This window comes from Poecilia reticulata, linkage group LG4 (genome assembly GCF_000633615.1).
Source record: "Poecilia reticulata strain Guanapo linkage group LG4, Guppy_female_1.0+MT, whole genome shotgun sequence".
NCBI classification, from domain to species: domain Eukaryota; kingdom Metazoa; phylum Chordata; class Actinopteri; order Cyprinodontiformes; family Poeciliidae; genus Poecilia; species Poecilia reticulata.
In genome coordinates, this window is record NC_024334.1 from 12,710 (window position 1) to 38,039 (window position 25,330).

Here is a 25,330-nt window from a genome sequence, read left to right on the forward strand (position 1 = left end):
TATAAAAGATGTATCATCATCATCATCATCATCATCATTTCAAAAGAATACTTCACCTTCGTCTGATGGAATTACTTCCAAACATGTTCAAACATGTTCATTGCCGTTTGTGCATTTACTATAATAACCTTCATTTGCTTTGCTCCTTCACTTGACAATCAGCTCCATATCATCAATATCTTTGGGAACCTGCTGGCTTTTCTCAGGTGGCCATAAATGCCGGAAAAACAGAGGGTCAACTAAATATACTTGAATAATGTCAAAAAGTTAAGTTTGAACTGTGAGTTTGAGAACAAATGAGGGGTTGTTAATCATCTTTTCCACTCCATAGGTGAGAAATCATCAAGGAAGATCTTCCAGGGCTTTTGTCTTAGTAATTTAAAATGTTATGTTACGTTAGATGTCACAAGGTAACACCCTATTCATTGACTGCATTTGTAAAACTGTAAATATAAATAGCAGAAATTCCTGTAAATTTGGCAGGTCAGAAACTATATCCTAAATCTGGTTAAAGATTTCCTCTTTATTTTTGCTTGAATGTCATTAAAAAATCTTCAGCAATAGCTGTCAGAGACACAGTGTTGTGTCATTATGTCCGTATTCCATTTTAAAAGGTCACTAACAGGAAATATAGAACATTGCCATTAATGAGTCACAGAGGTACAAAAATGAAAATTGGTTCTCTTTGAAAAACTCAGCAAGTCAAATTTATGTGTGATATCACAAAAAGTGAAAATAAAGAATTAGAACAAATAAAAAACAAGAAAATTATACATTCTTTACTGTGATGAGTTTGACTTATCTATTCCTACAAGTTTTTCCAACTCTTTTACTAGCAGAAAATAATTTATCAGATTAAATAATGATACTAGATGAGTTTGAATCTGCTAGTTGTCTTAATCTTGTGACAGGCTGATTTCCTTGTACATGTGCATGGCTTCTCTTGGTCAGCTGGATAAGCTGCAGCCCAACAACTTCCTCGTTAAAGCCATAAAAATGAAACAAAAGCGTCAGCAGTGTCCTGACACAACAAAATGGATTTCCATCTAATCAAATTAGCACAAGCATCATTCTGTAACTTAAGAGGATGTTTTGTAATATCAAGGGTTGGGAATAAAAAGGCTGTTGATCAAACTGTCCACTTAGGAAGCAACACTGATTGACCCGACGAGGGTCCCCTTTGTCAATCAGTGTTGCTTCCTAAGTGGACAGTTTGATTTCACAGAACTTTGATTTACTTGGAGTTATATTGTGTTTATATATATATATATATATGTTCGATTCCCGGCCTGGGGTCTTTCTGCATGGAGTTTGCATGTTCTCCCTGTGCATGCGTGGGTTTTCTCTGGGTACTCCGGTTTCCTCCCACAGTCCAAAAACATGACTGTCAGGTTAATTGGCCTCTCTAAATTGTCCCTAGGTGTGAGAGTGTGTGTGCATGGTTGTTTGTCCTGTGTGTCTCTGTGTTTTAAAAAGTTTCATTTAACTTTTTAAAAAGTTAAATGAAACTTTAAAAAGTTAAAGTTTCATTTAACTTTTTAAATGAAATGGCCAGGAAAAAAAATGTTGGAATTAATGGTGTGCTGGGTAACAAGGCATCCCAAAGTTTTTCTTACTTAAGCCAAAGTGCCATGGTTAGAATAGAATAGAATAGAATAGAATAGAATAGAATAGAATAGAATAGAATAGAATAGAATAGAATAGAATAGAATAACCCTTCATTTGTCACACAGTACATAAATTCCGGTGTACTAGCAGCAAGTTAAAGATAAATGGAAGCATGCTTTTACTGTAAAGAATAAGAGACTTTACAGTAAAAGCAACTTTACAATGTAAGAAAAAAAATACTCTACTGTTATAAAAAATTACAAGCTTAGAAATGAACAACTGAGAAGGATAATTAATAAATGTGGAATATATATTTCTGCACAGAAAAATGGAAAAATATTTACAAAAAAAATAATGGAAAGTTACTGCAAAAAACAGAGTATACATCGATTTTATTAATCAAAGTATCACAACAGTAACCCTAATATACACGATGCTGCACACTGCAAGACAACTGGATGTAAAAAAGTATGATGCAGTTTTCCCTGCTTAGAAGAGGAACTAATTCAGTGTTTTGGAAACATTTCTTATCTCAACGAACTAAGGCTCCAGGTGTCTTAAAACTGGGAAGGTTTAAGAATCATGTCTTGTTAAAGAGCCAACTGCAGACTGGCTGCCCAAGGAGACAGCCTGACTATTTAAAAAAAATCATATTAACTCTCCCTTGTATTAATTTATAAAGGGCAGAATGTAAAATCTACAATATTCTTTGCAATCAGTATAGGGTATGTTTAGTTAAGTCAGAATGTTCATTTGTAAAGTTGCTTTACTGCATATACTCAGTGTTTGTTTTTTATTAGTATTTTTTTAATCATTATTAATTTATGTTTTTGTAAACAGCTGATTGAACAGCTGATTGAATACTGGTTGCTAAATAGCTTTAAAAATCAAGGTTTCTCTGTTTAAAGGGTTAATGTCGTCACCGTGATTGACGGGTGTATGAGCCAATCAGCAGCGGAGTTTTACGGCCAGCTACTGCGTAACTTTCGGGAAAGGGTTGTTAGTTGTCAGGAAGGGATAGCAGTCGGTGAGGAACGGTTCTGAGTCTTCAATTGACTACCCAATATTAAAACAACATTCGATATTCATCTGTCTGGATACGGAAATACATTGGGAGCAGGTTTTCGAATCAAACCGATGAAAACGGATACGCGAAAGCCGCTGAGAAAAGCATAAACTCATAAACTCCGTCGAATCGTCTTAACAAATGTACTACTAAACGAAAGGAAGTAACTTGCCATACTGGCGAAGCTCTTTAGGTGAGTAAATGTCAGTTTATTTAATGTTTCCAATGGAAATAGCCGATGACTTTTTGTCAGTTGAAAACACCCACACGTTATCTCTCTTTCTCCTTTATTGCTTTGTTAGAACCTTGCTATAACACGCCAACAAGCTAAGGTTAGCTAACAAATCTACTTTCGATCACTCCGTCCATTTTCTGTCTGCTCTGAAGGCAGATAACGTCTTCTTGCACGGTTAACCTTTTTTTCCTGAATATATACAGTTAACAGACAGCAAATGTTGACAGTCCATGTTTCAAAGAGGGTGTGAAGAATTGAATTCTGGGTTTATTACAGTTCGGTTTTTTGTTATGTAAAATTATTCAATTTGAAAGTGAAAACAAATGTTGAAAATTCACTCCACCTTGTCATAGGTATGCATTGTTACATTACAATCCTGTCTAAAATACGAATATGCTTTTACTTTATTTTGAGATGGCTACCACAGAAATTCAGCTTATGGGAATGATGTTTTGTGACTGAAATGTATTACTTTCCATACATATAAATGCTCTATTTGTATTACTTTAACTCTATCTTAATCCTATAATTAAAGAGGCAGTGATATGACATTTAAATTAAACTGTAAAGAAAAATGTTTTTATTTAATTCTTATTAAATATCATTTGATCTCTTATAAGTAGTTTATTATATATTTTCTGTTTCTGTCTTCAGTTTTAAAATTAGTTCCATTTTGATAAACATTTACAACTGAGACATTGACTGGAAGCGCGAAAAAAAAAAAAAAAACCCAGACCAAAAAATGCCAGTGAAGCGTGGGCGGTTTTGTAAGTTTTAGTTTGGCAACCTCATTACTAGGAAAGAAGCAGCACTGTGTAAAATATATATTTTTTGCCCTTTAAATATTGTTTATATAGACTTTAATATAATTCCTAAATAATCAGGAAAAATATGGGTCTCCTTTTTTATATAGTTTTTAAAATAATTTTGATTTTGATTTAATTGGGCAGACAATATGTCATATTTTTTTTACTTAAACAATGAACATGAAAACAGATTTTTTTTCATAACGTGTTAAGAAAAACTGCCATCTAAGATATTACAGCGTCAGGAAAAAATATTTTCTCTCTGCTGTTTTTTTATTTCATTGGTTTAGCAGCAACATTTTGTTCCACATTTTCACATAATCTGATGAAAACTCAAAATGAACATTATTGTTTTAAGATTTAAAAGTGTTTAAACAAAATTTTCAAACAAAATAGTTTGTTTTGTTAATGTTTCAAGACAGTGATTATTGTTAATGTTTTTAAATCAAATTAAAAAAAAAAATTTGATGTTTGTAATATTTGATGTAGCTTACAACATAAGTTGTACTGTTAAACATACAAGTAGTATGTTTAAAAAAATTTAATTTAATTGAATAAAATTTTTTCACCCACTGAAATTCACCAAGTAGACTTAAAATGATACTTTATTCTGATTTTGATTTTTACACACAAGTATAGAATGTATATAAATCATATGGAAATTACAGAAATAAATTGCTTGCATGTTTATATTTTATTTATGTAGGCCTTTCAAGACACCTATGGCCATGGTACAAAGATAGGAAAGTGATCAGTACAACATTGTAAAACAATAAATTGCTGGGTATCATAAAATGGCGTGACATGCAGCCCCAGTAATTTTACAACTGTTGCCATGCTTTAATATTTTAGTTGGATTTTTATATCACTTTTAATCCTAATTCAAGTCCATTTTTTTGGACTTGAATCAACATAGTTGTCATCAACTGAAGCTGTTTTCACAATGGCATCGAGACCTGTGAGAACTTTATTTAATGTATGCTTATTCATTACCATTTTTACACTAAAGAGGATTGACAGGTGCATGGCTTTACTAAGTAGCAGAAGGTATTAAATCTGTTCAGATAGAACTGCAGCATGTTTGGATTGATGTAGATCTAATGGATTCAATTTGAATGTGATAGAATGTGATCTGATTTGAATGAAACTTTCTCGTTTTTAGTACACTGAAAAGACCATTGGTTGTGGTTTATATACACTGAATTGATAAAATACTTTAAAGGAACATTTACCAAGGCATTAATAACAGTGGGGAGCAATTAATATTTTGGGAGTAAAATGCTTTCCTTTTGTTGTCTGATGCGTTTTATTTGTTCAGAAAGATACTTGCTGTATTTCTGGCTTCATAATATAACAACTAATGTACTAGGTTGCATAAAATTGGGGGAAATGACCAAAAGAGTTCTATTATTGTTGAATATTGTAATCAGTAATGAATCTACTACAATCTAAAAGAAGAACATTTTCCTTTTTCCAGTACCACAAAAAAATCAGCCAATGCTTTTTAATTTTAACATATATTTTTTCAGTGTTTTATTTTCTCTTATAGTTTGTCCTAATACATTCCTTGCACTAATTACAGTCCTAATAGGTTAGCAAAAATGACGTGTATGAGGAGCAAGTGACTTTGCAAATCTCCACACTATTATTTGCCCATTTCTCAATGTGTGGGACTTTTATTGAAAAATGGCTTCACATTTCATTTTCAGTGCCAGGGAAATACTAAAGGTCTGGTCTTGTGCTCAACTGTGTTTTATTCCAAGCCTCAATCTAAGGTTATATTCATATTGGGAACATTTAACAGGAAGTTGCTGTGTCAAGCTTATTGATCCTAAAATATTACACGTTTTAAAAATGGGCTTTTCTGGCATATGATCATATTTATATAAACTTTTTAGGTTTATCCACAGAACAACAAGGTATGTTAATTTACACCTTATGTGTTTTTCTTTTAATTAGTATATATTTGGGCAACTCTACTGTTCAGTCAGTGGTGGTAATACCCTTAGACCTTACAGTCTAATAGTATTGCATAAAGGAGATCGAATTTCTCTTTTGTACACATCCATTAAAAGAACAAGACTACCTCTCCACTATTTGCTATTTAGAAGCCAGTTGGACAGCTCAGGCAGCATTTTGTATCTTTGTTGAAGGGACATTTGTAGAAACATTTGCAAAAGATAAAAAGTATCAATTCACCTTTTTCAGATTCTGCATTTTGTCATTTGAGCTGGTGTTGTGGGGTCAACAGTTTGAGTACAAATCCCCCAGATCTCTGACTGCAAAAACTAATTCTTCCAGCTTCTCTGGATGAATAAACTTTGCACGGCAACCAACTGTGAGACTTTAAACGTTGAGTCAGTCGTGTTCTGCTGTTGAATCCCTACTAGCAGACAGATGTGTGTCACATATTAGTCAAGATGGAGGTCCTTTACGTATAATGGGCTCATGCCTATTTGCTGTTCAGAAAATTTCTTAGATAATATCTAAAATATACACAAGAAAATGAAGCTTAAGAAGCTGAGGTCTTTTGGCACAAAGCTACATACGAAAATCGTTCATTTTCCTGGGTGCTGATTGGCTGTAGCCCTAAGAGTGGAGATAAGGAAGACTATGGATGCTAGCTACTGCTATAGTCTCAAGACGGTTTCCACTGTTAATATCATTGCATATTAATGTATATTTGATGTTTGAATTGTTAAAATAGGTGATTAGAAGCGTTTTTAGAGGGGGTCTGAAGTATTCACGGTTGGCCATGGTGCCTGTGAATGCCAGGAAATGGCTTATAGTGTTTGAACAAATGGTAATTTGACAGCTTTCCTGGTCAGCGATCTTGTCATAACAGAAGGTGCCAATACTTGGATGGCATATACATTGTATTTAGTTCTGTTTATAAAGCTGTTTATAACCCTTATGCCAGTTTCATTTCCCTGTGTTGGTCTTTGCCTCAGATCACTGCAAAAACTGCAAAGCAACAGATCTATATAGCGCCTCACACAAGTTGTGTCTTCACAGCAGGGTTGTTGAAGGATGGTCCCTTTTCTTTTTGTAAAGCTTTGATCTGCTGATACTGATTTTAGCTGATTCAGATTTCTCTTTGATACCTTTAAAACCACAAAGTATAACAGCACTCTTAACACATTTTGACGGGGAAATTGAGGGGAAAACGTGCATCAAATGGCCTGAAACCAGGATTTGAACCTTTGATAACCACATAGCCTCTGCACATGGTGCGTGTGCTCTACCAACTGAGTGCAGCACCCCTAGACCTGTTCTGTTGATTAAAACCGATGGTTCCTGCCTGTTTGCATATTGGTTGTGCTGCACATCCAAGTGCTAATTTTAGCTCACATAAGTGGCTTCAGCAAACAGCACTGCAGGTGATAGAGATTGAACGTTTTAGCGTTTGCAGCAGTTTGCATTGTTGGCAGGCAGAGCCGCTGTAGTTCAGATGAGCGTTGTCCTCTCATCTGCTCGTTGCCTGCAACGACTGCATATACATCATCCAGACAGTTCACATCAGTGAACAGGGCAGCTGCTAAAAATCTCACTTTTTATTCCTTTCTTTTTTTGTGAGGTTGTAACTGCACAATAACAACATTACTGCTCAACTGGAGAAAATTATACATAGTGTATTAGGTATTCTTTAGTAGGAATGCATGGAGTATAGTTGATTATTTTCCCTTCTTATGTAATGTTTTTCTATAAAATCTCATTAAAATATAAAAAACTGTGTGGTTTCATGTTTTTTTCCTGTCAGGCTCAGGCAGCAAGAAAAGCCAAATTAAGAGCTGAATTAAAGAAAAATTAACAAATTATTCTATTTTTCTGAATATAGCTAGAACAGCTGTTTTATTTTGTGCTATTTAGTTTTTATTTTATTTATCTACAACACTGCTAGTCAGAGAGAAGCGTTACCATTAGCTGGAAGTGTAGAAGGGCTTCATGCCTTTAGTATCAGTATTTGCTTAACCAGAACTACACTAAAACTTTTTTTTGTTTGCAGTATCTATCCACATAGTCCTAAGCTTGTAGTAAATTAGATTTAACTTCAATTTAAGCCAATTAAGCTTTTTTAAAGCAGTACTGTGTTTGGGTAGTGGATAATCAATTTAGTATTTGGCTAACTGAAATTGCAAACAAGTAGCCACAATTGTCAGTAATTGTTGAGCCTGAAAATGTGTGATTGTATTTAATCGTTATTTAACACATGAGCAAGTGGCAACAAATATACCTGCTGCTATCAAAATAATGTCACATAATGAATACTACAGCTATTGGTATAATATTTATTTGTAGTTATGCTCATTTTGATAAACCATCTACTAAATTTGGAAGTAATTTTCAAATATTAAAGCAGAAATACCCTTCTCTGTGAAAAACAGAGTAAGCTGTTATCTGTTGTGACCAGCTCAACACCATTACATTTTAAAATGGAGATGGGTGGTGTGCCATTAGTTTTCACGCAATGATTGTTCATCTTCTGAGCAAACGTTAATGTTGCCCAACAAATGAAAAGTGTGGTTGATTGTAGCTGATTTTGAGTGTGCAGGAACAGGATTGACTTTACATTGTGCTCCATCCTGCCAGAGAATTTACCGCCTACCGTTTTCTCTGCCATCTCTTCAAAAGGACTGTGAACTTTAGAAACATGAGATTACAATTTTACAATTTTGGAACTGTAACTTTTTAAAATCTTGGTACATACTGGCAACAGGTCTGTGCCTAATAAGGACAAGAGACAATTCCAGACCACTTTGCACGTATTATCTGGTAGTACTAGTAGTTCCTGTAAGTTGATTTCAAAAAGACTGTCAACATTTCCAACAAGAATATAGAATGAATTGTTGCTGTGTTTTTACTGACCTCTTTCCAACATATGAAAACTTTCAAGTGCCATTGTCTGTCTGTAGCTTAGTAGAGACTGGACATTGTTTCCTGTTATTTTGGTGGGAAAAGTGAAACCAGTAATTATAATGGTCTGTACATCAAAGCGCATAATCGTGAAGTAACGGCAACTCTTGCTCTTTTGAAGCCATTGGTTGTATTTGGTGTTCATTTACACGGTAAAGGGAGAGGTGATATATTGTAACAGGTTGAGTAACCTGCTGTTTGGAGGAAGATGACTCAGATGTTCTCTTCTGAAGAAATTCATCTGTAGTGGTTGATGGGCCAGTTATCATGCAGCTTATGAGAGCTGGCCAGTTTCTGGCTTCGTTAGCGACGTTCCTTTATGTGAATGTCTGAAGTTTGTGATAAAAAAGAACAAAGAATGCTCTTTTTTAAAAATGTTTTAGCTTATTAGACTTTTAAGACATTTACTTAGCTTAGTTGGGAAGAACAAGCAAGAACAAGTTGATAAAATGTGAACCAAAGCTTCCTTTTTCCAGTTTCGTTGCTATTGAGTAAAGTACTATTGATTCTTCTTCTATTTCAGAGTTTAGTGGGGTTTTTTCTTATATATGCTGTGTCATCATACAAGCCCTGATGAATGTTTTAACCAAACTCAATATATTTAAAGAACTAAATTTGACTTGCTATTTATTTAGTAATGTGCTGCATTTGAAATTTACCGACACTGGGTGTAGAATTAGGTGAGCGGTGTTGCAGGGGAACCAGAGTTTAGAAGTATAAAATGTACTAAATCTAACAAGTACATTAACAAGAACCTGGAATTTTTTAGTTCCTTGCTTTGGACTATCTGGCAAATGCCAAAAAAACAAAAAGACTTTGTTTTTTTGTTGCTGAAAGAATGTGTGCTATGCAGTTCTGGTCCTGTACCAACTGTCTCTCTGCACACTTTTTTTGTGCTATTTTGCTTGACTTTTTAGTTTTTCTCAATAGAAGGATAGTCATCTAGCTGTACAAATTGCACACCAAGTACTTTTACTTCGTACTAAGCTAACCGCAAAGTTGAGTGCTTGGATTGAAAGGATGGCTTTAGATCCTATTGTAGTGGTGAAATCAATAATGGAATATAAAAATATAGTAATCTGTCACATGTTTATTTGTTTTCGTTGGCACCCTGCTTAAATAAATTAATCAAAACCAAGACCAGCCTTCCATTTTCAGTGTCTATTTTGTAAAAAGCACGTTCTTTGTGCTTTGTTGGAGTTTGGTAAAAACTGGATGAAGGATAGGGATTATACTTTAGCATAACGGGATGCAGTCTTATGAAACTCGTTTTTAATTCTGATTAAAAATTATGACCTCTATTGAAGAAACAACAGACTACTTATTTTTATTTTGTTGTCATCCTTATAAAGAGAAAGGAACCTGCAGGTCAGGCCTGATATAAAGCTAAAAACAGAAGCCAGGAGAAGACTAAAAATCAGTTTATAATGACTCTAATATTTGGATTTATTTGTTGTTATATCCAATCAATCATGAAATAGAAATGCAGAGTTTAAAGCCAGGAATCTTGTTGCAGAATAGCCATTGAATTAGCCTCGAATGTTGCGTCTGACTTGTATCATTTGTTTTTCACTCCATGTCCTCAGAATCTGAATGTCAGCTTCATTCGTGATGGAGTTGAGCAGGCAACTCTGTATGAAGATGAGGAAAAATAAGAAGACCCAATTTTCCTCCCTTCCTGCTTCTACTTTGGGCCTGGAAATCCACTTTTACATACCAGAAACACGCCACCTGGAGTACATCAAAGGAACTTACACAGCTGAAGAGCTGTGCGTCACTGCTGCCAAGAAGTGTAGTAAGTGACTTCCCCGTTGTTTGGTTCAGTTCTATCTTTTTAGAACTGTAAACCTGATGCGGCATCATGTTTACATAACCTGACCTTTATAAAATGTTACATTTCACAGGTTTGGGGCTTTAATATGAACTCGGACTGAAATTCGAATTCTGATGCAAAAATCTATAATGCTTAAACAGTTTTAAGGCACAACTTGACATATTTCAAAACAAATTGATAAACCATTGATAAACACTGTGGAAATGCAGTAAAGTTGTATTTTTTTTAGCAGTGGTAATAGCCAATCAAAACAAGTTCTTCTACTTAATTGGGTATGACGAAAAAACAAAAAAACATTTTCTTTAGAATTTCTGGAAGAAAGATTAAAACTGACTTAAGTTGAGTTTAAGTTGAGGTTCCAAACGCAAATATTTTCAACAATCTTTATTCTGAGTACCATATTTTCCGGACGATAGAGTGCACCTCACTATAAGCCGCACCCACAAAGTAAAAAAAAAAAAAAAAAACTGGAAAGGTACATATATAATCCACACCGGGCTATAAGCCGCTGGTATCTCCGCCGCTCTCTGTTCTCGGTTTTCCTATAACTCTGAATAAATCTGCTAAGTTGAAGGCCAGATCGATAGCCTTCAACTTAAAGCTGCATCACATGAACTTCTTCGTGTGGTTTTCATGATGAGGGGGAATGTGTTTGAAAACATTTTTCCGTCGTGCCTGCTGCTAGCATGTGCTTGTTCTAAATGAAAATCAGCACTTTCTACTTAGATTTCCAATTTTGACTTCCAATGATTCACTTCCTGCTAAGGAACCCCCTGGTGGTTGAAGGAAAATGCACAGAAAAGCCGCACCAGGCTATAAGCAGCATGGTTCAAAGCGTGGGAAAAAAGTAGTGGCTTATAGTTCGAAAAATACGGTAATCAGACATTGGAATAACTAGAGTTGACGGGAGGCTTGCTACCTGAGCAAATAGCCTGAATAATCAGATAATATAGTTCTGTTCCATTGTGATACCTTTTTAGAAACAAAATGTCAAGATATAATATTCTTTAAATTATGCACCTAAAGACTAATATAAAATTTAGTGGGTTAATTTTACTGAATGTTGTCATACTGTCAAATTGTCATACTGGCCAATGCCTAATTTACAGTTGGATATTCTGAACATCTTCCAACAGCTGATAAATGGTTGTGCTGTTTGGCAAAATCTGTTTACCTTTTGCTTATATTTTTCTATTGTTCACTTCATTTAAATGTATTGCCTTTTGAAATATAAGTAGTGTCATTCAATTAATAAACAAAACCAGACTCTGAACATGTCATAGAAATTCAAAATAGAACATATAAGAAAAGAAAATATAACTGAATTGGGTTTCTTTGTACTTAAAAATATGCTTAAGAAAAATCTTTAAAAATATATCTAAGAGAGAGAACACTTGATACAAATAAGAATGATTTGTAAGACTTTGTGAATTTGTGTATTGATTAATTAGTTCATCTTGCTTTATAGGCTGATTGATCTGTGCCATGTTAGTGTTAGTTAGTGTTTATCTTCTACTTTTTCTCCCTTCTTTCTTAGCTATTTCTCCATTGTGCCATAATTTGTTTGCCCTTTACAATGATGCAACTGGCACCTGGTACTCTCCAAGCCACGAGTTCAACATCAAAGAGGACAGCGGTATCAAGTTGCACTATCGCATGAGGTAAGAATGAGTTAGCAGCCATAACTGACATTGCTGGTGTTGGATATTATGTTTTCAATAGAAAAAAAGTGCTAATAGCTCTTGCAATCTGGCCAACAGCTCTAACATTTCACTGGGGTTCTCGACTTAATTTATTGAATTCAAGAGCTTTAAAAAAATATATGGATGCTACACCAGTCAGTTTGAACTGCATTATTTGTTTAATTGAAAAAATAAATCTGTTTAATGAATTTCTAATCAAATGATTCTAATTGAAGCTTGCACTTTCACTGCTTGTTGCTCACCTTTGCAACAATGTATCTGGGAGGCTTACTACTTTGCTGATAGAGTAGTTTTACTGACCTTTTTAAGTTGCTATCAAACATTGGTGTCGCAGCATTAGCATGTGGGATTCATTTCCAATGTGGACATGGAGTAGAATGGGACTCCTATCTGCTCTGACTGCAGGCGAGGTTTGCAGCAAGACAAACACGGAGAAGCAACATTCAGTTTTTATGCTTCTCTAATCTGGAACAAACTTCCTGAAAATTACAAAGCAGCTGAAATACTGAGTTCTTTTAATTCAAGGCTAAAAAAAATCACTTGTTTAGAGATGTATTTGATTCATAATAACTGGAACATTGTTGCTATGTTGTACTTTAAAATATGCTTGCTGCTTTTTTGAAAATAAATAAATAAAAAAGTTGTTCGATGGATTTGAAAGGTCAGTAAGTACAACAGTCCGTTCCCTTGTCCTGATCACGTCCCCACTTTGCCCCTTCCACTTAGTCTGACACTTGGCCTGTTGGAACAGTATAATGTGAAGTTTTATTGGTTTGATATACCTTGATGCCAGTGTCTCGCCCATGCCTTGATTTTTGATCTTAGACTTGACAGATTAAATTCTTAAAGTTGTAAATGTGATTCCAAGAGTAGAGTCCAAAGTCCAAATTATGGATTGATCAGACTAAATTGCTTTCTGCCACCATGTTTGGGGCGAGGTTTTGTAAGAATTCAACTTAGAAAAAGTTGAGGTCTTATATCATACTGACAAAGCAGTGTCATGTTTACACTTGACTGGAATACTCTTTAAGTTCCCCTTCAGATATTCCAATGTACTAGTTTGGCAGCATGTTATAGAAAAAGAAAAAATATTTTCCTGTGCTGTCAGTCACACTTCCTCTTTCGCTTATTAAAGCTGAAGAGAAAATTGCTTGTGGATGAAGTTGAAGTTGAGTCCGCCTGAGTTTTTTTAAGTACTTTCTGCAGTCTGTCTGTCTGCACTGCACCTAAGTAAACAAAGCTAACAAACCGTGTATTATGGTTGTGTGTCCCAATATAAAAACTTTTTTTTGCATAAACAAATAATGGTTATGTGCAACCAGCATGAATTTCTAACTGAAGTAGCCATCTCCTAGGGTGAATGTATGCAGAAATGCTCTATGAAGTGCTACCTATAAGAAGATTGAATATTAATTTTAAAGAAGTGTCTGCTGGCTAACTGATTTCTTATTGGTTATGTATATACAAGTAATGTGTCTTCAGATCAATGCTGGAACTGTGACCTTGAGGCCATGGATATTAAGCTTTTGTAATCTTGTCAATATATGAGAAATAAAGAATCTAAAAAAGGAAAGGCTGGCCATAAAGGTTTCTTATCCTTTCTGTGATATGTGCCATTGACTGTCTGCTTTACAGCTGTCAAGTCAGCAGTCTTCCTCATGACTGTACAGCCCATAATATAATATGAGTCTAAAAAAAATAGTCTGTGTTATTTGGAGTAGTACGATTTTCTGAGAAATTGAATTATGGGCTTTTATTAGAAAAGCTTAAAATATATAACTGTAAAATATCGGTTTCATTTTTTAAATTAATTACTAAACTAACTTTCTAATTTGATTTTAATTTGCCAAGATCCACATGTACATTGGAAAATAAGAACAGTCACACTGTTAGAAGTAGCCATAGTTAAATAAAAGTTAATTCACCATAAAACAAGTACAGCAAATAAAGCCTAACCTGGTTTTCAGATGATCAGTATTATTGTTTTTAACCTGGAATTTTTGTCTTTTCTTTAAGATTCTATTTTAAGAACTGGCATGGCACCACAGAAGGAGAGTCTCCAGTTTGGAGACACTGCCTCAATAAACTCAGAGGACAGAGCCCACAGAAAACACCAGAGGGAACGCCGCTGCTTGACGTCGGTTCCCTTGAATACCTTTATTTCCAGGTGTGTGCTGGGAAGGTTTAGCTTTTACACAAGTCATCATTTTTAACTCATCTAGTTTAATCCTTTCTGTTCTCATGTCTAATTTTAATCTCTTCCCGTTTTTTGTTGTTGTTGTTGGTGTTCTTGTACGAATGGTGTCAGATTTAATTCTAACACTGGTCATGTTTGTTTTTGCACAGTGCCAACATGATTTTCAGACGGGCAAGGCTCCCCTGAGGGAAGCCCAGTCAGAAGCTGAGCAACATGAGATAGAAAATGAATGTTTGGGCATGGCCGTGCTTGCTATTACTCACTATGCCAAGGACGTCGGTATACCCTTTTCAGCAGCTTCCCGTGAGATGAGGTAATATCCGATACTCAATGTACAAGCATATGAAATTTGTTCTTTCTTTATACCTCACTTTTCCTAAGACAGTTGACATTTATTTACCATGTTTCCTAAGTTAAAACTGAAGATTTGCACAGTTAAGTTAAAATATTCTTTTTGTCTTAATCCCACCAGTTACAAGCGTTTCATCCCGGAGTCACTGAACTCCAACATAAAGCAGCGGAACATCCTGACCCGCATCCGCATCAGCAACGTGTTCAAGAAATTCCTTGCAGAATTCAACACCCAAACAGTTGGGGAGAGCAACATCACCTGCTATGATCTGAAGATCAAATACCTGGCCACCATGGAGGGGCTGACCAGCAGAATGGGCTGCGAGCTCTTTGAGCCCGTCTCCCTGGCTATAACACAAGAAAAGGAGCTCTCCAATGGAGGTTACTATGGTAAGAATTCATGTAATTTTATCATCAAAGAAAATCCAAGAAAGCACAGTTGCTACCTGGCTTCAACTTGTACTTAGAGTACAGACTTATCTTTTTCACTCTGGAGGAATGCACTCAATATTTCTTCTTATAACCAAAAGGCTTTTATCATGGGGAGTTTTATATACCTGCTGTGTCAATTTCTACTTGTTTAAGGGGACATTTTAAAAAGCTTTTCATTTTAGTATAATTTCTTTAAGATGTTTGTCATGAGAAATGTGGTAATGGGCCTCTATTAAATTATATTTAACAGTTCTAGGACAATTAGAGGTATTTTAGTTTACACCTTGATAATTTGTCATGTTTCATAAATGTTAAGCGACAAATTAACCTTTATTTGTCAGTTAATTTGTAAATTAAAGGGACAAAATTCGATTAATAAATACAAAAAAATGTATCATGAAATTAGTAAATGCTTAAATCATTTCATTTAAAAGACAATGTATAAAATATGTCATCAAATAATTAAATGCAAACTAATTTAGCCTTAATGTGAGGATAAATTAGTGGTGTGAACCTAGTTTAATAAACATTTAAATAAATTACCTAATTTATTTATTTAATGTATGGTACATTTAATTAGTAATTTAATTATGTATTTGTTTATTTAATTTTGTCTTTGAACAGGAATCACAATCAATAGAAATGGGGTGTAATATAAAATCTTAAGAAAGCAATATATGACTAAAATTTAATTACATGTAATTAATGTAATTATAGGTTGAATGCTGTATGATTACTTGTGCAGCTTAGCACCAAATGGCAATGCAGAGGTACTAACTACCAAAGTAGCACATTGGTACAGATCTTCTTTGTATGTTTTCCTGCCAGTGATGTTTGGGCAAGTTTAAACTTTGCTGACACACATTGGGTGAAACTGGGCTGCAAAATGAAACTGAAAGTAAATTCATTACATGTTTTCCATGTAAATCATGTAGTGACAATACAAATTCAGTTGAATATTTTAAGTACTGAATGGTCTGGGTGGTCAAAATATCTATTTTATTATGAACCCAACCTGACTCTCTTTATTTACAAAAACTGAAGAGAAATAAAACATTACCAAAAATATATGGTTTTGTACATATTTTGGCCAAACATTTACACATTTAAACATTTTGTTTACAGGGTACTATAACCAGAGCCAGCTGCAGACGAAATGTCAGAATCAGAACTTGGAGGCAAGCAGTGACATGCAAGTTCTTGTCACTGGCACCACCGGCATTTCCTGGAGGCAAAAACCAGCAGCTGTGAGTAAACACAAACAGAATGTCAGGGATCTCTTGTTTTATGAGTGGACGTGTCTTAACAATAGGGCTGCAATGATTGAAATATTTTGTAAGTACACTATGTTGCCATTAATATGATTGAATTCAAGTGCTTTCATCACTTCAAATGCTGCAGGTGTAACCCAGACATGTAGTAGTATACCACATAAAATCCCAGAGCAGCACCAGTGGAGGTTGAGGGTCATGATGCCCAGAGGTCACCAACCCTTCTTCTAGCTAAATTGGTAGCTACAGAAGTTAGACACGGCCCTTTTGTTCTAGAGATAGTAATTTTTAATGCTTCAGCATAAAAAGACATTCTGAACATTACTCAGGGGTTATGCTGCTTCCTGTTCAAGCATGACTATGCATTATAGCCATGTTTGACTATAGTACCAGTTTGTTTTTATTGTGGAAAAAGGAAAAGACTTCAGGATCTTAACCACAGCCCGATCTGACACCGCTTGGATAAATTAGATTAGAAATTGCAAGCGAGGCCATTTTCTAAATCACCAGTGTTTGTCCCCACAAATCCAAACTTTTGGCAACATAGTGTAAATGATTAATTTAAGAGTAGATGTTTATTGATATCAATCAAATTATTTCTTCAAAACCAATGCTATGATTGAAATCTCAGTAGCAAGTGAATGAAATAAAATAATATTTTGTTAGCAGTAACAAATTGCAGAATTATAATGCCTTATGCTGACGTTAACTTAAGCATGTTTACTCTTCCCTGCCCCCTCTGGTGATTGTATATTAGATGAATCCTATATTTCAATGTGGTTCTAGTTAATCTTGAGTGGGCAAAATTACTGCTTTGGATTCTTAGCTTTGTGCTTTCAAACCTTAGAAACAGAGAAACAGGAATGTTTCTCTGCTCCAACCCCAGTTGGCATAGTCTATAATAGCGTTTCCCAAACCTGGTCCTCAAGGCACACTGCCCTCCACGGTTTAGTTGTTTTTCTGCTTCAGTACACAGTTTAATTGAGGGGTGATTAACAACATTTGACTGAACTGCAGTCATTTGAATCAGGCGTGTTAAAACTGGGAATCATCTAAAACATGCAGGGCAGGGTGCCTAGAGGATTGAGGATTGGGATAAACAGGTTTGAAATACAGACTTTTAAGCTTTTGCGTGTTAATGGACTTCAATTTAGAAAATAGCATATTTAAACCCATAAAATACAATGGGTTAGATCAGGACACTTCTAATGAACCAATAGCTAAGGATTTAGTTGATACTTTCCCTTAATTGGGCAAATGGGCCAGCTGTAGACATTATAATGATGTCATTGACCAAAGTTGTTGATTTGCAGAATGTTATTACCGAATAAAAAGCTATTTTTAAGCCATGTTGAATTTATGAAACAGGTGCCAGTGATGCCCAAAGACAAAAGCAAGTCGAAGAAGAGCAAGCAGGATGAAAAACAGAAGAACAACAGGAATAAGGAGACGGAAGATGGCTGGGTGGTTTTTTGTGATTTCCATATGATCACACACACAGTCATCAAAGAGACAACAGTCACAATCATGAGACAAGACAACAAGAAGATGGTGAGACCGATACACAAACACATCTGTGAAGTATTCTTTACTACAAATAAACAAGGTTTTGCCCAACACGATCCCTAAAGTTAATTTAATTCGGTTATTAAATTCTTGAAAATTAAAACTTGTATAGATTCATCACTACAAACATAAACAACCTTTTGTTTATGTTTGTGTCTTGGCTTGGTGGAATCAGCGGCAATACAATCGACCTTCCTTTGCAGTCTGCCAGTGCATATTAGATCCAGGGTTGAATAGCTGACTCCTCACGATCCACTGGGCGGTTTTCACCACCCAGGCCAAATTCTTTTTTTCCTCGACTGTGCAGTTGTTGTACCACACAGTCATGCTGAGGCAGAAGATGCTTTCAATCACGGCTCTGTAGACGTTCTTTAGCAACTGAGCAGGGAGTCCAGTGGTTTTCAATTTCCTGAGGAAGAAGAGTCTTTGTTGGGCCTTCCTCTTCAGAAAAGAGGTGTTCAGCGACCAGGTCAGGTCTCTGAAAATTAAAATTAAGATTTCATTATCTGTAGGCAATAATTGGTAAATTATTAGAAATACATTTTGTAAATGTTGTGTGTTTAGAAATTGTATTAAATTGGGGTTGTAATCCACTCCTTATTATCTGTGTTTCCCCTGCAGATGTGCACAAAACTTTTTTGATATTGTGGTAATGTTGAAAAAACAACATTGCAGATTTGCGAAATACTAAAATTCCGATACGCTGAAAAACCATCTCAACATAACTCAAAAACTTTTCATTGAAAAGGTTTTTCCATCCAGCAAATTTATTTTCATAATTCCAGTTTGAGCATTTCAGTGGAAACACAGCAAATTACTACAGAGTCTCCAGCCACCACATCCCTAWCAGCCCCATGCTTGATTAATGTGAAAGATGAGTCTAAGCAGTTATTGGTTAAGGACAGTTTAAAATAGTGTTTCTCAACCCTGGTCCTCACTGCCCCCCGGTCCTGCATGTTTTAGGTATTTCCCTTCTGCCACACAACTGAATTGTTTCTCTGGCTGATTAATAGGCTTCTGCTGTACTTGATAGTCATGCAATCATTTGAATCAGCTGTTCGGGAATAGATGAAAGGCACATCTAAAACATGCAGAGCAGGGGGGCGGTGAGGGACCAGGGTTGAGAAACACTGGTTTTAAGCTTGCATCGTGTGGCTCACTGTAAGTGATGACTAACGGTGATGTCAGAATTCCTCCTAAAATGACTTTGGACTGAGTAACATTTAACCTCCATGAAAATGATACTTAAGGAGTGCCTGATGAATATTGTCTTCACTTCCATTAAAATACCAATTCATTCTCTTTCCCTCCAGGAACTCCAACTGCTGTCCAGGGCTGAGGCCCTGTCCTTTGTGGCACTTGTTGATGGATATTTTAGGTTAATTGTGGATGCCCACCATTACCTGTGCAAGGAGGTGGCGCCTGCCCTGGTGGTGCAGAACACAGAGACTGGTTGCCATGGACCCATCTGGTTTGTATTATTTTTGTTAATTAGCGTATACTAACCACACTTTTATTGAATATGATGTTTGTACATCTTTGAACTTGATGCTTGTGTTTTCATGTACAGGGAGAGATAAAACACTGTAACATTAAGTCAGTCTAAAGTGAAGAAAATACCCATAATGTAGCAGATAAAAGTTTTATTCCTTTTTTTTTTTTTGCAAAGACTTACTTCAGTCAGTTTTTACTGTAATAATGAACTGCACTTGAAAGAAATGTATTTACTTTACTCAGTTAATTCTACAAAACCACTTCAGACTGATTTCAGTGAATATAATTAAGTCTGTTTTTCTCTTCCTCCAGTACTGAATATGCCGTCCAAAAGCTGCGACAGGAGGGCAATGAGGAAGGAACCTACATACTGCGCTGGAGCTGTACTGAGTACAACTTCATTATCATCACTGTGGTCTGTCATGAGGTAGTGTAAACCCACCATGACATTTACAAGTATTTCTCTGACTCTGTCCTTGATTTATAAATTTTTTTATGGTGTATGAAAAGTTTTTAGAATAATATGCAGGGTTGTCATGATACAAAAATTTTAACCTTGATACAGATACAAAGAAAAATATTCCATACCATCTTCAGCGCAGAGCAACATTTTTTGAAGGCACAGGGTTCCTTCTACCTAAAGTTGAGGATTCACTGTACGAATTTTTCACTAATGCAGAAGTTTTTGGGATTGGGTGGAGTTTGGATCAGTCGTGTCTGAAAGTGTAGCTTACGAGAACCTCTTGATCTCCCAATCACAATTGTACAGTCGCATAAAAATTCATGGAAAGTTTAAAAAGAGGAATTGCCTTTTAATACCTTTACAAAAATAAAAACAGGATGTTTATTTTTCAATTAGATATACTTTCTCATCTAATCGTTTACTTTTTAAAAATTTTTCTTTCCTTTTGCATCTTATGCATTTTGGTCTCATCTTTCTCAGTTTTTCTTCATAAGGGTTAAATTATTAATACGTTTTCTTCTAGTCTATTTTTCTCTCTGTTTGAATCTATGTAGCTTTGTTTGATCCTAATTTACTCTGTCCCATTTCTATCCAGAGTGACCACTTCAATATCCAGTATAAGAACTTCCAGATTGAGGTGGACTCTGATGGCTACCGCCTGTATGGAACGGACACATCGCGGCCCACCTTGAAGGAGCTGCTGGAGCACCTGGAGCGTCAGTGTCTCCACACCGACAACCTGCAGTTCCAGCTCAGGCGCTGCTGCCCTCCACAGCCAAGGGGTAAATGAAAAAAAGATAAATTCACTTTAATGGCCGAGCAAAGGGAGACGGTACAAAATACAAAGTTACTGATCTCATAGCAAACGTAAAACAAAGTTGACATGTAAAACAAAGTTAAAGCAATTTCAATTATAGCTTCACCTCCTCATCAAGTGCATAAATGTTCTTAATTTCAGAACTTCAGTGATGTCATTAAAGTTCAAATGAAGCACTTCTGAAGCTTATAGTCAACCCCGATGATATATTCTTAATCCGATGGATTAAATTACATTTTAATCCATAGAAAAGTCTGTGGTTTACATCTGGATTTACCACGTCTGACTAGGGTGGGACAATAAATCAAAAATAACATATTTTGCACTAGACACTTAATCAATATCAATAGATGATCCATCTAATAGAATATTTAATATATAAAATATTAACTCCAGTCCAGAACCGCACAGCATTCTGGGSTATATAGGGTTTGCTCAACCTCTCACAGTGAGCAAAGCAAGGTGGGTGGCATCAACTAACTCACTCACTCTTTGGTTACCTAGCAACAACCTGCTGAGTAGCATGCACAGCAGCAGTTTCAGGTTTCACCGCCATGCCTAAAAACTGCTTAAAAGCAGAACAATGGCTCATGAGGAAACTGGATAAAACACGAAAGTTCATACCACCAATTTGGCAGTATTTCACATATTAAAAAAAACAAACAAGTCAACTCCATATCAACTGATATCACAGCTTATATTGTGATAGATTTTCAGTCGTATTGTCCAACCTTATGTCAGACTTTTTCTGGTGCAGAATTCTAATGCATGTATCACATCAGTGACATAAGTCAGATGAAGTGCAACATTAGGTACGTGTTTGAATTAGTGCCATATATAGATGTGGCGCTAGTCATATTTTTTTTTTCTAGGTGAAACGACCGGAATTTTCTTTGTCTCACCTCTCCGTAATACTTTTACCCAGAAGGCATTTAGTTTGTCTACACAAAGTATTTCTTTAAGGGGAGCCTTTGCTACTGGCATCTGAAAGGCAAATGACATGCATTAAAAAAAGTTACAATTAGCAATATTTGTTATTGAATACATTGAGTACATTTTAGTCTTGGAAACCATTGTCTTTAGATGTTTTTTGCAACCTATTTAACACTTCCTTCYCTAAAAAGAGGCAGAATAGCTGCAGCAGAGTAACATTCATCTTTGCTCTGTGGTTACATGTATAGCATACTGCACAACTCGAACATGTGAACCTCGCACATGTGTAGCGCTATAATTTCTACCGACGCAAGCCAGAATGTGGACCTGCTCTTGAGGCGTAGGTGTGCTTGAGTTGGGGTAAGGGAAATGGTGTTGGCAGTGTCTGTGAAATGGTGTCAGGGAGGAAGAGAGTTGTAAAATGTGGGTTTCCGTAACCAAACTAGCACTCTTTTGTTTACACAGGGAAAGAGAGCCATGTCTGTATAAGTGTGCCGAGGTGTTTGTTCGGGTAGGTGTGGCGTTGATTATTATCACAATGCACGTCAGTAAGCTGATACATCTGCTTCAGTGGAAGATAAAGGATCTGGTCTGTATTGTTGTCTGGGTTCATTTATACTGTTACACAATGGGCTCACTCGAACCATAGCCCACTGATACAGTAAGCCCACATCCTGAGARTATTCTCTGCTTTTACTTGTGTTGAAGTATCATAAACATGAAATGAAAAAAATGAACTATTCTGTTGTCTAAAGCACATATCTGTATGTTTTAAGTAATGCCAGTTCTCAATAGAAGATTATTGAGTGAGAGCAGCAGAGTGTGTGTCTTATTMGTTGATGGTGGATCTGGGTGTGTGTTGTTTTTTGAGTTTGCATGAAACCCAGATTGCATGTCACAGACTCCTTTAACAAGTTGCTAAAGGAGTGCAGACGCCCCCTCTGCCTTCCCACACACACCCCTTGCTTGAACCACAGGTTGTTGGTTTTGTCACAACATTATCAACCCACATTGCACACACACCGTCATTTAGTACATAAACAAATACTCATTTTCACTGTCTGCTCATGTGTAGAAGTATACAGAAACTACATCAGGTTTAATAGCTGAACATTAATATCTGTTTTTGTCATAGTATGTTTTGCCACATGTAAACACAGAACTGCTACTTTTATTCACAGCTTCATGCATTAGCTGCTGAGTCTTTATTTTATACCTAGATGTTTTGAAAGATGCAGATAGTGTTGGCAGGTTTTATTCTTACTGCCTGAATGCAGCGCAGACATTTCAGCCCACAGTTTTGACAATACCTTCACCATGGTAACGAGACAGGAAGAAGTGAAGGATTAACCAACACAGATCTCCAGGCTTTCATCCAAATCGAAAACTTTGTCCAACAATGAGATCAACAGTTGCTTTGTGCTGTTCAGTTTTCTAACAGAAATTGCTTTTTGTTTTTTGTTTTTTTGTTGCAGAAATTTCTAACCTCCTTGTGGTTACCAAGGAGAGAGCTTCCATCTGTCAGCCAACAAAGCATGAGAGGGAGCTCTGCATCTTCCACCGCATTCCCAAGGAGGACATTGAGCAGGTACACTTTCTGTTTGTCTCCTATTATTGCAGAGTGATGCTAATACATTAGCATGTTGCTTCCGGTGTTCATCATCTACAGTGCCTTAAAAATATAGATATCTTATCTGCAAAAACATTTAGAAAACCATTTATTATTTTTCTTCTGCTTCATCATTATGGATTATTTGTGTTGGTATACCATGTAAAATTCCAGTTAATATGTTGAAGTTTTTGCATCCAGTTGTAAATACACTTAAATATAACACAATAGCACCAAAAATATAGATTTTAATTAATAACTCATAACTTGATAATACAACTTAAAATTCTCACTTTTGAATTAATAACACAAAACATTATCTTGCRTGCTAGAATAGAAAAAAAATAGCAAGATAGTTTGAATGCAGCTTCTTTCTGACCTCTGAACTATCTGTGCTCCATGTTGTGTTAACCAGGAGGAGCACCTTGGCGTTGGTACAAAAACCAATATATACCTGGGCACTCTGAGGGTCAAGAATGAGGAAGATGAAGATGCAGGTTACACATCTTTCCAGGAGGTCAAGGTCGTCCTGAAGGTGCTTGGTTCTGGACACAGGGACATTTCTCTGGTGAGACACACTTTCATACCTATTAGCTTGTTGGAACAAATTTTAAAATGTGATAATGTCTGTTGATCTTATAAGCTGTGAGATGTTTCAAGTAATTATTAGTTAAAGTCTTCAACCTGCTGCATCATTGTTGAAACATGTTTCTCTCTCTGATGACAGGCCTTCTTCGAAACAGCCAACATGATGCGACAAGTGTCTCACAAACACATCGTGCTGCTCTACGGCGTGTGTGTTCGTCATCAGGAGAGTAAGTGCTGTTCAACTGCTCGATTGAGTTTGAGATTTTTATGATGCAGAGGTTTAACCTCGTGTCGCGTCTCTTTCTGTCAAAAGATATTATGGTGGAAGAATATGTCCAGCTAGGACCGCTAGATGTGTTCATCAGGAGACAACAGAGCCCACTGAGCACCAGGTGGAAATTCCAGGTGGCCAAACAGCTGGCCTCCGCTCTTAGCTACCTGGTAAGCAGAACACTTTTTTTCCCCTTAATTGGTATTTAAATGCATGCTATGATGCTGTGTTTTACCCCACATGTGATTTCAGTGTGCAGAAAAGCAATAATGGAAAAAGAAAAGAATTAAGTCACTTCCTGCTGAGTGGGGTGGTCTTGAAGCTAAACAAGGACAACTTATGTAACGATTTAATATATAGTTTTGCAGTCTAAGCTAAAAATTTTTATTAAAGATGTCAGAAAAAGACCCCAGATCTTAACAAATCTGTGACTTTTATTCTGAATTTAAGAGAAACTGGCTTTTTTTTTTTTTTAGAGCAGACGCTTTGAGTTTTAGCAATGACATCTTGGCGACATTTTGTTTCTGCTCTGTCTAATCAATGTTTTTTTGTCATTGTGTGTATTTTAGGAAGACAAAAAGCTGGTCCACGGCTTTGTTTGTGCCAAGAACATTCTGCTTGCCAGAGACGGACTGGATGAAGAGGAGGGAGAGCCCTTCATCAAGCTCAGCGACCCAGGAATACCAATAACGGTGCTCTCCAGAGAGGGTGAGCAAGAAGCACAGGCGACCTCATTTTCACTTTTATTACAATGCAAATCACAAAGTTGCAAAATAGCTGCCATGGAACTGTTTGCATCAACTTCCTCTTTGTCAACTGTACATRAAAGCAGAATTGAAAAAAGCAGAAAGGCTGTAGTGAAGTTAGGATGAACTAGGGTGAAATTCATTATTGAGTACTGACTGAGAAGTCTTAAGATCCTGAGATACTGAAACTAAATTCTAATTCTTCATTAACACTGGCTGGTTTTAATCTTTCCACGCAACACAAGAAAAAAGAGCACAGTCAAAGGTTTCTGTGAATATAAAGATTCACATTTGTCTCTTAATCATTTCATCTCATTGAGAAGATTTCAACCAGAGACTATAACTTGTTTTTTTTTAATCTGTGCAAAGTCAAACTAAGATGGACGCTTCTCAAATTCCACAATTCTCCTCATGTAGCAGCTTCAT

General features: G+C 36.0%; 2 protein-coding genes across 3 annotated transcripts in view; one reads left to right on the plus strand and one right to left on the minus strand.

The window, feature by feature from the left end:
- ak4 (adenylate kinase 4) overlaps positions 1-12,700 on the minus strand; it is a 25,386-nt gene extending 12,686 nt beyond the window's left edge. For both annotated transcript variants that reach the window (XM_008406156.2, XM_008406154.2), the window contains exon 1: positions 12,467-12,700. The gene's annotated coding sequence lies outside the window, so the exon portion shown is untranslated. The remainder of the gene's footprint in view (positions 1-12,466) is intronic.
- Positions 2,601-25,330, plus strand: part of jak1 (Janus kinase 1) — a 34,777-nt gene continuing 12,047 nt past the window's right edge. Inside the window, exons 1-16 of the mRNA XM_008406151.2 lie at positions 2,601-2,867; positions 10,216-10,424; positions 12,001-12,124; positions 14,183-14,333; positions 14,513-14,676; positions 14,836-15,104; positions 16,272-16,393; positions 17,786-17,968; positions 19,297-19,454; positions 19,790-19,904; positions 20,536-20,722; positions 23,166-23,278; positions 23,715-23,867; positions 24,027-24,114; positions 24,201-24,328; positions 24,728-24,866. Coding sequence (XP_008404373.1) covers positions 10,223-10,424; positions 12,001-12,124; positions 14,183-14,333; positions 14,513-14,676; positions 14,836-15,104; positions 16,272-16,393; positions 17,786-17,968; positions 19,297-19,454; positions 19,790-19,904; positions 20,536-20,722; positions 23,166-23,278; positions 23,715-23,867; positions 24,027-24,114; positions 24,201-24,328; positions 24,728-24,866 — 2,296 coding nt within the window. The 5' untranslated portion in view covers positions 2,601-2,867; positions 10,216-10,222. The remainder of the gene's footprint in view (positions 2,868-10,215; positions 10,425-12,000; positions 12,125-14,182; positions 14,334-14,512; positions 14,677-14,835; positions 15,105-16,271; positions 16,394-17,785; positions 17,969-19,296; positions 19,455-19,789; positions 19,905-20,535; positions 20,723-23,165; positions 23,279-23,714; positions 23,868-24,026; positions 24,115-24,200; positions 24,329-24,727; positions 24,867-25,330) is intronic.